General features: G+C 39.9%; 1 protein-coding gene across 1 annotated transcript in view; it reads left to right on the forward strand.

Moving 5' to 3' along the window:
- The window catches only part of SYNE1 (spectrin repeat containing nuclear envelope protein 1), a 375888-nt gene that overhangs the window by 28492 nt on the left and 329557 nt on the right, over nt 1-17839 (forward strand). The window contains exons 8-13 of the mRNA XM_048488624.1: nt 2890-3002; nt 3589-3757; nt 6658-6754; nt 7632-7834; nt 13011-13175; nt 15262-15414. Coding sequence (XP_048344581.1) covers nt 2890-3002; nt 3589-3757; nt 6658-6754; nt 7632-7834; nt 13011-13175; nt 15262-15414 — 900 coding nt within the window. The remainder of the gene's footprint in view (nt 1-2889; nt 3003-3588; nt 3758-6657; nt 6755-7631; nt 7835-13010; nt 13176-15261; nt 15415-17839) is intronic.

A 17839-nucleotide genomic window follows, 5' to 3' on the forward strand; every position in this document is an offset into this window, starting at 1 on the left:
CCTTGCCCTTCCCCCCTAACAACAAACACCCTGTGAGGTAGGTGGGGCTGAGAGAGCTCCGAGGAGCTGTGACTAGCCCAAGGTCCCCAGCTGGCGTGTGTGGGAGTGTACAGGCTAATCTGAATTCCCCAGATAAGCCTCCACAGCTCAGGTGGCAGAGCTGGGAATCAAACCCGGTTCCTCCAGATTAGATACACGAGCTCTTAACCTCCTATTCCACTGCCACTGAGAGAGGGAGGGGTGGCATCAGAGGTGGGATCCAGCAAGGTTCTCACAGGTTCCCGACAGTAGGTTACTAATTATTTGTGTGTGCCAAGAGGGGGTTACTAATTGGTGATTTTGCCACGTGATTTTTGCTTTAGTTACAACCCCGCCTCTCAGCAGTAGCGTGCAGAACTTGAAGCAGTCTAGCAGGAGGTGCACCGGCGTGCGTGGCAGCCTGCGCCTGCGTGCATTCGTTTCCCACCCAAGGACTGGCGCAGTGGCTGCGTCCCTGCCACAGCCCTGCCCAGGAATGCCCCGCCCCTGGAATACCCAGCCATGCCCCCGTCGTGCCCCGCCCAGCCCCATTGGCGCTAAGCCACAGTTTGAATCCCACCACCATGGGAACCTGTTACTACATTTTTTGGATCCCACCACTGGGTGGCATGCAAGGGAAGAGAGGGAGGGAGAGGAAAGGGACGGAGGGGGAGGCATGCAAGGGAAGAGAAGTGAGAGAGGGGAGACAGTGAGGGGTGGCATGCAAGGGAGGGAAGGCAGGGGGCCCAGCATCTTGATATGACCCACCCACCCCAGCGGAGGAAGAGGGAAGGGAAGGAGGGGGAGGGGTAGCATGCAAGGGAAGAGAAGTGAGGGAGGGAAGAGAGTGAGGGGTGGCATGCAAGGGAGGAGAGGCAGGGGGCCCAGCATCTTGATATGACCCACCCACCCTAGCGGAGGGAAAGGAAAGGGAGGGAGGGGAGGGTGGCATGTGCAAGGGAGGCGACTGGAGGGAGGAGGGGCCAGGCTTTGAGATTCCCTGAATACTGCGGTTACAGTTAAGAAAACCAGGCATGCATTACTCAGGAGTAAGCTCGGTACAGCAACCGTGACATACTTTGAATGGCTGCGTCGTGCCCCTCCGAGGGTTTCCTCAGAAGCAACACCCATTGCCACCAACCAAACTTACTCTCAGGTAAAGGATCATGACCAGCCAGCCTAGATGTGTGGGAGGGGTGCCTTTCCATCTCCCCCCCATCCCAAGGATCTTGCGGGCACACACATCCCACTGACATTGCACACAGTATCAGGCTTGATGTTTGTATGAAACACGTGCACTACTTTGTACTCTGCCATTGATTTGCTGCTACTGTTCATTTCCCATTTCACCACAATAAGCCACAGCAACGCATGGTTGGGCCATGCTAGTGTGTGTGTGTGTGTGTGTGTGTGTGTGTGTGTGTGTGTGTGTGTGTATAAATATATAAATTTTTAAATATATATATAAGAAGAGATAGGGAAATGAAATACATCCTAGTCTTTGCCAATTAGAAACCATTTTTTTCTCCATATTCTCTCCATATCCTGATTGTGTCAGCTACTCAGGCCATTTCCTCATTTCAGAGGTCAAACAGGGCCTCAACAGGAGCCCCAACTATCTAAAAAACAAATCTACAGAAGCCTTTAGAAAGCCATTCTGATCCATTTTGCCTTGGGGATTGATTATTTTCTTCCCCCCCCTTTGCAGGGTATTAGTATCTATAGTGTAGAATCAAAAGCGTATGGCATTAATGATCTTTTCATGACAAAAGAACTGTCATGAGCTCAGATTTTATTCCTCCCAAATAGAACAAAATACTTGATCAAGGTATGATAGGGACAAAGCAGATGCCAGTTTATAGTGTCTTAACATAAAGGTGAAACTAGTGTCCAGATGTGTAGCATGAAATATAGTTTCTGCAGTTCCAGTTTCCTATCCCAACTGTTGAAACATGGGAGTGGTCCTTTCCCTTCACTCCTTTCTTTAGGCATGGTCCTCTTTTTCACCCCTTCAGAAGACAATTCTTCCTTAAAAGGAAACAGGCTGGAGGGTTCCCAGCTCATGAGCAAGATCTTATGAAGTTCCAAGCGAGACAGGGGTTTTTTTTAACAGGCAAAACTGTTTAACACCCAGTCATGTCAAGCAAGAAAAATTATGCAACAAACTTAATCTTCACACTCTGGCAATCTTCTAAAAACTCATCATTTTATTTATAAATACTTCTTAGGTGATGATTATTAGTAATTCATTTTAATAAGTAATCTCCAGTAAACCTTGCAGTGTGCTGTTGCTTAGATACTACATGAAAGAGCTCTGATTATTAAGCTTATTCTGGTTTGTATTTTATCAGTGATGTACAGTTTAGAAGCTGCACTCTGTAACATTGAGTATATAACCACTGGGTTCTCTAATTTTGTGTGCCAGAGGTCATTGTACACTGAACACACGATGACCTTGTGAGATCGGATCTTCAGTTGTTTTGTTGGGGTGAGGAGATAAATCTAGGTGCAGAGAGCATTGAGATGAGGTAATTATTGGGTGGGGGGGAAGACTGTTATACAATATTACCAATTACAAAGTAATCTTTTTTTTCCTTGCAACAAAAATGCACATAGCTCAAAGAACATGTTTCCTTAAAGGTCTGAATGCTTTAAACAGTGCCAGAGTTGCCTTTTTTAAATGTGCTGGAATTATAAGGCACAGTTTTAGCACAATATCTCAGAAGGCACTTTTCTCCTGTACAAGCTTATGCTGCTGTGACAGCATGATCAAACACTTACATGCATTGAGTCATCAGTGCAGCTTTTCAAAATTGTACCTTTTTGGATTGCTTACTGAGAATCTTTTTCCCCCTCACAAATCCAAATTAGGATGTGCTTAAAAATTTAGATGGCTACAAAAAAACATTCCAGGAGATCCACAGAACTCAATCTGTCAATGGGGTTCCAGTTCCACCGGAGCAGCTAGATGATATGGCAGAGAGGTAAGTCTGATTTCATCCTTCATTAATTCAGTGGGTAAAGGATCTGTTTGCTTTTATGTTCTTTTCAGTTAAAATGTCTGTGCATGGTAGTTTTCCAGAGTGCATTTCTGTATTGCGAAAACTGAATATCCCATGCTGGACAGTAATTAAACAATATTCTTGAAATTAATCATGCTACCGATTTCAAAAAAGGATTTTTGTTCTAAATGATTTCTGGTTGCTACCTAGATAGCTATATGAGGAGCATTATGTAACAATATTTTTGTGATTCTTATGAGAAAACTGAGAAATGGATCTACTTGTCAATATGATTTGATAATGAAAGTTACCTAGGCAGTAACCCTAAGTATATTTAATAGCAAGTAAACTCTGCTGGGTTGAATGGGATTTGCTTCTTAGTATGTTATGATCTATGTATAAGACATATTTTTAACTTAATAAATATGATTAATTTGCTGATAATGAACAATCTTCAGTAAAATAGCAATACAAAATCAAATTTACCTTCAGATTTTGACTTACAAGGTGAAAACTAAATGTTCTACTTATTGTTTCACGGTTGTAATATACATTGGTTCTTACCTAGGTTTAATTTTGTTGCCTCTACGTCTGAGCTTCATCTATTAAAAATGGAGTTCTTGGAACTGAGGTACCGCCTGCTATCTCTCTTGGTTCTGGCAGAGTCAAAATTAAAATCATGGATTATTAAATATGGAAGAAGGGAGTCTGTTGAACTTCTGTTTCAAAACTATATAGTAAGTTTAATTTTTATGCACATTCTTTGCTCATTTTGAATGATACCTTCTCCAAATTATAGCACTCCCTCTGTTCCTCAGTCACCATACACACACACACACACACACACACACACTATTTTACACAAATGAGAATTATATACAAATAGATGAGAATGGAAACCCCCACATCTTGATGAGTTAAGGCACACATGGTCTTATATTTTACATTTTCTTGTTGTGTAGGCAAACCATACTACATTAAATAATGTAATACCTATTTGCAAAAGACCTATGTTTCCTTAAAGAATTATTGATTCTGTTTTCTGTAATTGAGCTACTGACCAACCAACTAAGAGATAATGTACAACACTCACTTCAGATTCAAACACCTTTATGAAGACTCATTTAATATGCAGTTTTGGTTAACAGGGGCCAAAGTGTATGCATGATCTAGAAATATTGAAAACATTCCATATGTGTTTAGGTTGTTTAAATTTTGTGCTCACTCGTGTGAGTTTAATGTTTTCCCCCAGAACAACATATATCTGTATTTCCCTTCCCTGAAAATAGTGCTATATTAATATGTTGCTCTCCAAAATCACAGTCTTGACTTTCAAGACAGTGTAGGGCTAAGAGCACCTTTTCAACACCTGTATCAGCATGAGGATGAAGAAGATATTGTGAAATTTAAGCTGCTGGTATAGCAAAGAATTAGAAGTGCATACTGGGATCGCATCATTTTCACTGCTTTTATATAATTAGCACCAATTCCTGCAAAATAAGAAGACTTTTTTTCACAATTGCCTGATGAATGCATGGGAATTCTCATATATTTATTACTTGCTTTGGGATTAACAAGTTTGCACACTTCATATCTTTTTTAGACCTCATGAAATAATGTGATTTTTCTAGAATTGATTTTATAAAAATCTGAAATTTCAACAATAATATGATGTTTCTAGTGTCAATAACAGTTGATTTTATAAAATTCTGATATTTCAACTGGGAAAATATTAGTGAGAAAATTGCCAGCTGCCAGGCTTATGAACTTGAAAATGTATGAGTAGCTGCTGCTTCTGAAATCTTAGACCAAATAGAAGGCCGTGCTGGCACCCCTTCCCATGATTGCAGTGAGAGAAGAAGGGACAGGCTTTGCTACACCTAGTGGAAACGAAGAGTGGCGGGATGAAAGAAAGCCCTTTAAAGAAATGTGTCTTATAAATTCTGCTTGACGAATTTAGACTTTCTAATTTACAATCCAATCCAAAGCCCCGGTGGCAGGATGGAGCACCACTGTGAAACCACCTTGCCACCTCCAGGAGGGCTTCTCAGAGGCACAGGGAGATATGATGAGAAGGAGAGATGTTAGATGCCCTAAAGCGTCTTCCTACTGACTCATGCCCTGAGGAGATTTTCCTCAGGGCATGAATTTTTCCAAAATTCTAACGGTCAATTATGCTTTGACTGAGCCGCCCTTTTGTTTGTCAGTATGCAATACAGTAACATGAATGTGGTAATTTAGACTTTGGTATACACTTTGCATTTTCCTACTTTTATAAATTAAATTAAACAGTAAGAATGGTCTTTAGTTGTTCAACCTGGACACTTCACATCCAGGAAGATTAGCAGCTTTGTAGGGGCACCAAAACAATTTTTTTCCTTTCTGTCAGAAAAAAATAAGAAACTGGCTCCTGAGGCTTGTAAAGTTTAAACAAAGTATCAAAAGGTTTTTTTTTACAGGAAATAAATCAGGAAGGTTTTTTTTGGCAAAGGATATAATTAAAATTATATGGTTGCTGCCTCCCTTTCTATTATATAGCTAGGCAGGTATATTTTAACTAGTGTCTTACGTGTATATTGTACACATTGTCTACTGTGATTTTATGACTTTAAAGATACTGTATCATTTGACAGGTGGTTTTTGCATGGCTGTCTTTATCAACATTTTGTGATTTGAAAAGTTGAACAGAAAACTAAATTGAGACAATAGGAAAAGGCAGAAAAGATACCTTCCTCATGCACTGCTCATATTTATCTGTGTCAAAGCCGTTTGGTGGACAGACTGAGAGTGGTGTAATTGGCTAAAGTTTCCAAAATGCTTGTCTATAGTTGTAGATGACTAACCCAACTTCCCTTTTAATTTTTGCTTTTAAACCTTTCAGTGCTATTTAAAACTTTATAAATGGATTTTGTTCAGAATCATGGATGGATTTTGTTCAGAATCACATGGTAGTGGCTGTTTCCGTTGTAGTAGTGCCAACTTACCTTTCAGGGCAGGCTCACATCCTGTCTTTCTAGATGAGCTCCTAATACTAATGTAGCATCCTACTTATGAGGTTATGCTATTTCCATATTTGTGATTCAACTAATTTTAAATGAGATCACAGGATCAGACCTTGTGAAACAAAAGACAGTCATCATGTGACCCAGGCTGTGATTTCGTCTAGGTTGTCTGAAGAAATCACCCAGTTGTTTGGACCTCCAGAATTTGTCCAACTTCAGCATTCCTGACAACAGACATTCTCCAAATAAAGAGAAGTTCTATTGATATCAAATGCATTTTAAACCCCCTCTCACTGTCCTTAATTTTTGTTGGATATTGTCCTTGTAAAAAGAGATCCCATCTCTAATTATTTTGGCCTTATTTTTAGTAACTAAAAGATGTCACCACCCAACCATATTTTCAGAATCTTGGAAAGTTTACAGCAGGCTCTTCAAGATTCATTTACATTTTTTAGTTAAAAAGGCACTTAGCAAAGATGGTGTGAAACTTGTATTTTCACATGTAGATTTGTTAGCGTATGGTGAGTTATAATAACAATATTGGACAAAACTCACCAATATACATGGTTGTATAGAATGATATTATATCCTCATAAATTTTGTTAATGTCTTGTAATGTCTTATTTCATTTTCAGTCTGTTATTGAAAATAACAAATTTTTTGAGAAGTATGAAGTTACATACCAAATCCTGAAAAAATCAGCAGAGATGTATGCTAAAGCTAATGGTTCCCGTAAGTACTGAAATATTTGTTTTAACACTGGCAGCACTGTAAAGTGCTAGTTAAGATTCCATTTTTATTATGCAGTCAAGCAGAACTGTAGATGTTGCTAAGCAATTTGGAAAATGACAAAATTATAGTCCATGTGAGTTCAGGGGACATGGGTCCCAAGACGAATACATTTTAGAGTGATATTGTTGCTAAGACTGTAGGCAGTCTATGTTTTTGCCATGTGTTCTCCTAATTACATTGAAACGTATGGAAGATTATGGCCTATAGCTGTCAAATCCTTTGACAACCTAATTTGCAGCCTAGTTAATGTGTTTCAACTTGAGCTAGTTCTTCACTATGTGCAACAGTTCTGATTTCATATACCTGTAGTACTTCCTGAACTAAAAACAATAGAAAAACAAAAGAACTGTAGGTATAGTATTTTCATACTGGACATTGTATTGACCTCAATTTTCCTATTTACATTTATCACAGAACCAAAAATTATGTGAATAGAATTTTAAGCACTGCCTGAGAACAAATTAGAATAATGATCATGAAATACCTTTTTTTTGTAAAGTGGTCAATTTAGAACTCTGGAATTTGTTGAAAAAAGAGTGGCCTGTAAAGTAATGTTTTCATTTAAGTTTTTGGAGTCTTGTGGATTATTCTAGTTGCCCATCAAAAAAAGAATATTGCTGAACTTTGAACATTCCAAGAAGTTGGAGACACTTCTAAATGCTAGGAAAGCCTAAAGCATTGGAGGTGACACAGTGAAATTGATAATTATTATTGCTATCCTTATCTTTTTTATCATCATCATTGTCGTTATCGTTATCTTTGACTAATCATTTCTGTTGTTTCAAGATTCATATTAATTCCCAGAATTGTATTTCAGCGGAAGAAATTGAGGCTGTGGTGAGGTTCATGAATGAAACAACCACACAGTGGAGGCACTTGTCAGTTGAGGTGAGAAGTGTGAGGAGCATGTTACAGGAAGTCATTGCCAACTGGGACCGCTATAGCAGCACAGTGGCCAGTCTGCAGGCCTGGCTGGAGGATGCTGAAAAAATGTTGAATCAACCTGAACATGCCAAAAAGGTAAGGAGTGTTCTTTTGCTTAATCTTACAGCAGGTGTTTGCCATTGTTGTTCAACAAAGGTTGAGAAGAACAATGACTCTAGGGCAGAACATCTGTTTTGAATACAAAGACTCCCTGGTCTAATCCTAGCGCCTCAAGTTAGAAAACATAGGTAGTAGGTGACATGAAAGAACTGTTTGAAACCATAGAGATCTGCTGCTATTCATCAGTGGTTCTCAACCTGGGGGTCGGGACCACTTTGGGGGTTGAACAACCCTTTCACAGGGGTCCCATCAGTGTTCTCCATCTGTAAAATGGATAAATGTTAGGGTTGGGGGTCACCACAACATGAGGAACTGTATTAAAAGGTCGTGGCATTAGGAAGGTTGAGAACCACTGAGATAGATAATGCAGACCTTTTTACATCAATAGTGTAAGATTGTTCCATGTGGTACACTTCAGTGATGGGTGGATAAGGACATGGGTGTATCTGAGACTAGTAAGTGATCAACTGTGTTAACTTTAGTGACCTTGATTTTCTCTTGCAGTGGAAAAGCAGTGGTTTCATTCCTTTTACCACCACTACCAAGCTATCTTGGTTACCTTGATTAGCCAGATACAAATCTTATAAATAAAATAGATGAATAAAATAGGTAATTTGATTGTCAAAGCTGAGCACTCCGGTTGTATGTTGAACATTGTGCACAATCCCAGTTCAACAATGGCAAATACTTAGGAAGTACACTTTTGTTCATGTGGTTCCTGATCCCAGTGAGAATTCACTGTGCACCCAGATGGCTTTTTTATTCATATAATATTTTCTGGAACAGAGCAAAACACTATAATTGTATAAGTGATGGACAGGGAATATAAATTATTATTATAGTACAATTATATTTGAGTACTCTGTCACAGGTCCAAGTGCAGGAAATGTTGAACATCAACATCAATGAAGAAACAGGAAGTTCTGAGCAAATTTACAAATATATTTGCAAATTAATTTTTGTTATAATTTTTGCATTTTCATTTATCTTTTGTAATAATGTTTGATCATATTCTTTATTATAGCTGTAGTAGAATATATATTTTACATTAATAATCCACTCTTTAAATGCACATCATTTAAACAAAATATGACATTGAAATTATTATATATAAGGGCCTAGTCATCAAACAACAGCTTATCTATCAACATTTGTCAAATCTAAAAGAATCCCAGAATCATCAGAACATAAGAAGAACCCTGCTGAATCAGACCAGTTGTCCACTAACCCAGCATCCTGTTTCACACTGTGGCCAACTAGTTCCTCTGGTTGTCTAACAACGGGGCATAGAAATGAAGGCCTCCCCTGATGTTGCTTCCTGGCATTGGAATTCAGAGATTGACTGCCTCTGAACATGGAGATTCACCAGTGCCTAGTAACCTCTAATAGACTTATCCTCCATCTGTAATATTGGAAAAGAAATAGATAATGGGTTATATCCAAGGTGTTTCCATCAGCAGAAGAAAGTGTTCAATTTGTCTGTAAACAGATAATGTAAAAGCTTTTATACAACATGCATAATATTATCATACATATTTTTCACATGGCCAAAGGCATTAAGTCCATTTGGAGGCTATCTGTATATATTTAGAAACATTACCACTCCCTTTAAAATGTAGGATAGACTGAGTCACAGAGATCAGAGGCAAGGTGCACAACAGTACAATTTATTATGCATGTGATTTGATTTGATTTATTTATTTATAGTCATTGACCAGCGAGATACAAAAGGGTTAAATTTACAAAATACAGATTAAAACAAATAATAAAATACAGATTAAAAGCATAAGAAAATTCAGGATGTGAGTACACAATAATAGAGACAGTATCTATCTAATAATAATATGCATTATTATGCATGCAGTGCTTACCCCCCTGGCTGTTTTCTTCACAGTGGGCTTTCCCACAGTTATCAGTTTAAACTGGGGATTCTCAGGCATCCCCAACTGAGCAAGCCACTTTTCAGTTCCCATGTTTCCTGCTGCCTTTTTTGTTTGTTTTTGGTTGTAATATTTTTTTTAAAAGAAAGAAACCCTTTATGCCTCTTTTCTGGCCTGAAGTGTGGTAGGAACTGCTGTTGAGTATATGGTGGCAAGAGGAAGGCTGGAGGGGTGTGCAGAACCAAAGCAAGCTGAGGAAGAAAAATCACACTTTGGAAAGTTTTAGGAGCTGCAAGGCTTCTTTGATTTGTGGTGCAGTGAGTTCGGGAGGGGGGGGAAACATGTGCACAACCAAGAATCTGACCCAAGGGGAATGTATGCTCACTGCGGGGGAGACCACAAGTGCATAAATGGCCTATGTTTTCAGGCTTCCATAATTACCTCTCAAGAATCACACTAGCCCTCTACAAATGATCTGTTAGTGAATTTTTTAAAAAGCATTTAGAGCAGGAATTGACACAAGTGTGCTGTCCCCTACCCAACTCCATGTGATAGCTGGCTCACAAACAAAGCATCTGGCATCAAGGCATCTTCCTTGGATAAACTGCCTCCACATTATTAGGAGTATTTGAAAAGTGGAGTTTGCAGTTGTGGGGAGGGAACCCATGTACATAGACTTCTTCTAGCGTAGACATGAGCTGGTGATAACGTAAGATAGATGGGTTTAGTGTGTTCATGCCCATTCCTACGGTGATTGAACATAACAAATAAACCATTTTTAGATAGTTACTCTTTGGAAGAGAAAGCATATCAGTTAGCACAATGGGCTCAGTGGCTATTTATTCATTTGTGTGTTTATTTAAAACTTTCTTATTCTGCCTTTCTACTCAACTTGGGGCCCTAAAGTAGCAAACAATAACCATCTTTAAAATACATGTATAAAAATAATTAGAACAACAATTAAACAAAGCATAGAAATAGGAAGAAGGTTCGGTGAGGAATTGCTAAAATGTGTTATATGTGAGCATCTAGAAGTTACAATTGGTGCAGAATGCCATGGCCAAAATGTTAACTGTCACAGAGGCCATAACACTCCAGCCTTGATCCACCTATACTGTCTCCCAATGTGCTTCCAAGCCCAATTAATAGTGATGACATTGACCTTTAAATATTTATATGACTTGAGACCAGCATACCATAAGGACCACTTACTCCCAAATGAACCTACTAAACCACTACAAATCCATCCCAAAACTACCTCCAGGCACTGGTTTACAATTCCTTCAAGTGTTGGCAGGGGGAGCAGGTGGGGACAGAACCTTGTTGTGTATCCACAGGCCAGCAGTAATCCCCCAGTACCATACTCTGTAACCCACATTCTAGCTAGAACAGAAACAACCAGAAAATAATGCTTCTCAGATCTAATCCCAAGAGTCAGTCCTGAGGGATACCAAGATAAATGGCATCAAAGACACGAAGAGGTCCTGGAAAATTAAAAGGATTGAACTTCCCCATTTATTATCTGGTGCAGATTATCCACCAGGTTAACCAAGGCTGTTTCAGTTTCATAACTAACCCTAAAATATGACTGGAAGATATCTGAACAATCTATGTTCTTAACCAAAAGATCAGATATATCAGTCAAAGGCTGATGGATTAAATAAGTTTTCTGGGAATAAGTCCATTGAATGATATAGTTTTCAAAAAACTATTTTTTCCTTCTGTTCATTTGTGAAGTTATATCTCCTTGTTCAGGATTCACTTCATCCATCTAATGAAGTAGGCTATAGCTATGAAACTTGTGCTACAATAACTGTTAGTATTTTAAGGTGGCAAAAATCGCTTCGTATTATTTGTTTGTTTTGCATGACTGTCCCTCACGTATTTGACTCTGAAATGACTTAATTTGAGACTTAAAGATTTCTCAAAATCTTAGCACATGAGTTTAGTTTCAGTTATGGTGCTGTTGGTAGAAAAGGTACCTCTGAACATCTACACAATAATTGTAGCCTCCCCACAGACCACTGAATAATAAAACTGTCGTCTCCCTATGTACTTAATAACTGAAGAGTAGGTTTCTTCTGGGAAAAGACATAGGCAAGAATTTGAAATAGAAATGTTGAACCCCCAACCCTTTACTATAGAAGAAAAAAAGCCACTCTTCAGTTCTTATTTCCTCACCTCACCTCATTTGCCACCTTTCAGTTTTCTATAGATAAACAGACAGACAGACAAGACCAGAGGCAAATGGCAATTTCATTTTAAAATGCTGCTCTTGGTTTGTTCTCAATTAAACATTGTGTAGACATTTTTGGAAAAAAGCTGGTTCCTTTGTTAGATGCTTCCATTTCTCATCCTAGAAGCTTCTGTTGCCACTTTTGTATGACTTCTACAAATATAGAAAAATTCAATAGCAGATGCATCTAGTTTGCATTGAACATGAAAGCTTCTGGGTGGGAAATTCATATAATATTATATATTTATTCAGGTTTCTTTTCGCAGTTTAATAACTTAATGTGACCAGCAGTTGCAGTGGCATAGCGCCAAGGGGCCGGGGGCACAATGCACCAGGCACGTGCCAGTGCAGGGGCAGGGCGGGGGGGGGTTCTGGGTGCGGGGGGTTCCGAGGTGGGGCTGGGGCACAAGGTGCACACTTGCCCTGGGTGCAGTTTCCCCTAGCTCTGGCCCTGAGCAGTTATAAGGGGAGAGGAAAATATTTTGTCAGTATGAACTTGAAGGATTCAGATTGCAGGGATATCTGTACCACTTGGGAAATCTTGATATTGCTGAGGTTTTTGGCTTTAGTTTTAGTTTTAGTCGCAGCCATAGAGGAGTCCTTAACATAGGAAGCTCCCAGTAAGTGATGAAAAAAGACTGAAGCAGTTTTTGGAAGAACAGCTCTGCTTGCCTAGTATGGCACTCCTGTTGCCATGGTAGTGAACAAGTTCTGTTTGTGACTCTTTTATAGAAAGCCATACTGAAAATAAAATGGGTCAGTGCCTTAATTCTCCATATCTGCAATCAAATCAGTTCGTTCCAAGTAAAACTGATCATTAATGAGTCTTTCTCCTCAGAAATATGTAACATGCTTCCAACAGTGTGTAGAACATGCACTGAAAATTGCAGTCCAGATTTTAAAACTGGTTTCCCTCCTTGGATGATAAGCATAAAATAACATCAGGGGGAATGGTGTGTGGGCACTAGCAATGTTTTCATCATATGGTAAGGCATGATAATAACATCTTCATCAATGCTAGATGTTTTATTCCTAGGATTTCTTCCGACATTTACCTCATTGGATACAACAACACACTGCTATGAATGATGCTGGTAATTTTCTGATTGAAACCTGTGATGAAACCATTTCCAGAGACTTAAAACAACAGCTGCTTCTGCTCAATGGACGGTGGAGAGAATTATTTATGCAAGTTAAGCAAGTATGTCCTTAACAGTTTTTTCTACAAATATTGATCATTGATATGAAGCACCCATATAAAATTAATTAATCTGTAAATCAATTAAGATGGATATTTTGACTTATCATGATATCAGTATAGATATTCCAACATATATCCTGTCTGGCAAGTGGTCCTTAGCTTTCTAGACCTGGAACCTACATCTGGAATTATGGAAGACACAGATCTACAAGCATATGACAGGAGAAAATCATGTAACATAGCATCTGTGATAATCCCACACTTTCTGGCACAATGTGGAAATTTTTCCCTCCAAAGGAAAATCAGTCTGTCCCTTCTGACTCCTCAGAAACTGAGAAACCCTTACTAGTGTGTAAGTGATGTTGTTACAAATCTTATCCCACTATTAAATTAAAATATATGTATTTAAAACATTGCCCTGCCCCCCCTCCCCCCATCTTAAGGACCTTCCCAGAAAACGGTAGCATATCATTGTATTTCCTCACTCTGTTCCTTGTCAGAAATGAATTGGCACTAGAGGCTTTTGACCAGTTTTTTTAAAAAGGAACTAGAAAAATTTATTAAAACTAAGTTGCATGGCATTGTCACAAAGGAAAAGCAAATAAGTTTCAGTATCAGACAGTTATTTACAGAGTACTGTTGCTGTTTCAATGTAGACACTGCTTCAAGATTGAACATGTTTCTCAGCCCCTGACAAGATGTTACAAGTAACTTAATATACAAAAAGCTTGCAAATGTTGGCATTTTTTCTTAGGAATGTATAATTCTATTTAGGTCTGTTCACCTTCAGATGCCTGAGTTATCAGAATTAAAACCTATATGTAGCTTGAGCAAATACTTTTACCCTGGGGTAAAATCTTTACCAATTTGACCTAACACCAGACTAAGGTTAATCTTCTAGACTATTCCTTATTCACATGGATTATGATCAGGATTTTCCTGACCCTCAGAAGAATCCCTTCCCTCTTTGAGTGCTGACTAAATTAGAAGTCTCACTACCTCTTACTTTCAGTGTATCATTCCTAAAGATAAACAATATCCCTGTGTGTATCTGTGTTAAACTGCTACTAGGGAACAGAGATCAGACTAGCCCTGTCTGTCTGATAATCTCTTCAGAAAGCAAAGCTTTCAGCCAAGAGTACTAAATTGTTCACTCAACCTCTACCTTTCCAAAATTCTCTTCCAAGTGTCTTTTCTGTTCAAAATAACCACCCACTGAGTTACACATTAGCAAAGTTCTGAGATTTGTCACAGCAGCCAAGTGACTTCAAGTCATATACCAGGAACAGAAGGAGCAAGGATTATTTCACCATTTTCAAGACCAGAATGGTGGCTAGCAGACTAAGAGATCTGGGCCTAGCAAAAACAAGCTAAGCAAGTAAACTGTAGAAAAGCTTTTATAGAGGTAGCTCTCAGCCAGCCTATTCTAAAAATGAATCCTTTCCACTACTTGGTGAATGTGTCACCAAGAAGCAGCAGTGGCATAGTGGATTAGAGCAGGTGTACTCTAATCTGGAGGAACCGGTTTGATTCCTGCTCTGCCACCTGAGCTGTGGAGGCTTTTCTGGGGAATGCAAATTAGCCTGTGCACTCCCACATCCCAGCTGGGTGACCTTGGGCTAGTCACAGTTCTTCTGAGCTCTCTAAGCCTTATCTCACAGGGTGTTTGTTGTGAGAGGGAAGAGAAAGGAGTTTGTAAACCCCTTTGAGTCTCCTACAGGAGAGAAAGGAGGGATATAAATCCAACTCTTCTTTTCTTCCTGCCATATTTTGACTTTTTTGACATGTGTGCAGACATGAAGAGTTGAGTCCTTGCTTTCTCTAGTCCCAACAAGGGTCTTTCAAGGCAAGTGAGAAGCAGAGGGGATTTGCCACAGCCTTCCTCTCTGCAGAAGAGGTGAAACCATTCTTCTGTAGTGGTCTCCCCTCCCAGTACTGACTCTTCTTAGCTTCTGAAAATTAATGAGATCAGGCTGCACCAGCCTGCCTTCCAATCCCCAAGAAACTATAACAAAATGTAAATACTTATTCCTGAACTGTCAGAGGTTGGGTTTTAGTTTTCATTGACTTTATCTTCCTTTTTCAGTATGCTCGGGCTGATGAATTAGACAGAATGAAAAAGGATTATTTGGATGGTGTTGCTGTCTTGTCTGCTTTCACTGATGAAGCAAACAGGAAATTCTCTGTACCTCTAGAAGTGTCCTTTTTAAATGTGAAGATGTTTGTCCAAGAAATGCAGGCAAGTTTCTTTTCTTTCTCTAGAAATTTTATTTTAGAGGATGTTGGAAATTAAGAATACAACTACCCTGTTTCCCCGAAAATAAGACAGTGTCTTATATTAATTTTTGCTCCCAAAGATGTGCTATGTCTTATTTTCAGGGGATGTCTTGTTTTTCTGCTCCACAGCGGCATGCTCTGGTCGACGGGCATGCTTCCAAACAAAAACTTTGCTATGTCTTATTTTCGGGGGATGCTTTATATTTAGCACTTCAGCAAAACTTATACTATGTCTTATTTTCAGGGGATGTCTTATTTTTGGGGAAACAGGACTTGCTCCTAATGGAGCTGTTATGTCTGAGCTCTTCCCTAGGGCAACATTTCTCATGGATCCAGACACTATGGTGGGTGCAGAGGCAGAGCTACAAGGGGACCGGGGGCTGCATGTTGCACCGGGCACGTGCCTGGGGGGCAGCAAAAATTTCAGGGTTTTTTTTGGTATTTTTTTAGTGTTTTTCAGGTTTTGGTCTGCAGGGGGCACAGTTTTTAGGCTAGCAGCACCAAAATTTCAGGGAGTTTTTGGGGGACTCTCCGGATGATACCACTCAAGTTAGGGGAGGTTTGATTCAGGGGGTCCAAAGTTATGGACTCTCAAAGGGGATACCCCCATTGCCCATTGTTTCCATTGGGAGCTAATAGGAGATGGGGCAACACCTTTGATAGTCCATAGCTTTGGACCCCTGAACCAAACTTCACCAAACCTGGGTGGTATCATCAGGAGAGTGTCCTGAAGATACCCTGAAATTTTGATGCTGCTAGCCTAAACCCTTCAGGCCCGGAAACTGAAAAAACTCTAAAAAATATAAAAAACACAAACAAAAGGGGGGGGCAGCAAAACTCAGATTTTGCACCGGGCTCCATTTTCCCTAGCTATGCCTCTGGGTGGGTGCAGGAGGATGAGGGGGTCCATCAGTCTTTATAGAGGATGTTATAAAGCTAATAGGAAAATGGAACCTTTTCAGTTTTCCAGGAACTGCAGGGATCCTAGGGAAGGGGACAGAATAGGTTTCATCTTCTTCCCCCACTATGAGCTCCTTTTACCTACAGCTACCTACCTTCCAGATCACTTAATAGCATTAGACTGATTAGTTGTTCAGATCCAGTAGCTTAGTCCTATTCAGTCTAATTTATTGAATAGAACTAAGAATGTACAGTGCTGATGCCTGATATAGTCATAATAGTTGATTCTGATGAACTGGACAGACCACAAGACCACTCTGTATTCACACACAATAATAAATCATGGCAGTTTTCAGGTGAATACCAGAATTTCAGGTTTTATGGGATGCTAGGGTTTTTTTCTGGCCTCTAGAAGCTATTAACCAATATGAACGTTTCTTTCTATTTTTTGGTAGAAAGTCCATTTAAGGGCAATTTCCCATGGGGGAATTCATCCTGGGATATCCCTGGTAGGTGTCCTGGGACAACGGAGAACTCCCCATGGCTCCTGTGTCAAATTCGGGTCAGTTTTGTCCCTGCCCTGTGATAGCCCCCTCATCCAGGGATTTTCAGAAATCGTCAGGAAGGTACTTCTTTTCTGGTGACCCCAGGATGATCCCGGTATCGTGGGGAATCCCTGAGTCTCTGTTCGTGCTGTCAGCCAATCATAGCATAATGGCCTGGGCATGCACAGAATGGGAGGCACAAGGCAGGCAGGAATGCGCCTTTTTAAATTTTTTCTTCTTACATACAAAGCTACGACCATGCAACTAATAGGTTCATTTTGTGTGGTGTTCTTGCTTTGTGCTGTCACAGCTACGTAGCTGTTACGGAAAAAAACCAAAACCAAAAAAGGGAACGCTCCTTCACGTTCCTGCCCTAAAGCAACAGGCAGTTGGGAACAAGGAGCAAAAGAGCCATGGAACTAATCCCAAGCTCTGATCCCAGTTTCAATTCCGGTTTTCAACCGCCGTGGGGAGGGACAGACCTGAATCAAAAGGTACTGTACTTTATGGTCCCAGTCCAATCCCAGGATGATTTTCCCTGTGGGTAGGTTTTCTGGGCTATGTGGCCATGGTCTGGTGGATCTTGTTCCTAACGTTTCGCCTGCATCTGTGGCTGGCATCTTCAGAGGTGTATCACAGAGGGTATCACTGAAAAAACCCTCACAGTGTGTAATAGACTTCCCTCTGTGATACACCTCTGAAGATGCCAGCCACAGATGCAGGTGAAACATTAGGAACAAGATCCACCAGACCACGGCCACACAGCCTGGAAAACCCACGAGAACCAGTTGAATCCAGCCATGAAAGCCTTTGACAATACAGAAAACCAACTGGATTTTTTTTTAAAAAAACCTCACCTCCCCGCTCCAAAGATTCTCATATCTCATCCAAAGCCCTGACAAACAGACAAGGCTTACAGCATTTTCTGGAAATCTCTAGTGA

The sequence above is a fragment of the Sphaerodactylus townsendi genome, linkage group LG01, assembly GCF_021028975.2.
Source record: "Sphaerodactylus townsendi isolate TG3544 linkage group LG01, MPM_Stown_v2.3, whole genome shotgun sequence".
In the NCBI taxonomy this organism is placed as follows: domain Eukaryota; kingdom Metazoa; phylum Chordata; class Lepidosauria; order Squamata; family Sphaerodactylidae; genus Sphaerodactylus; species Sphaerodactylus townsendi.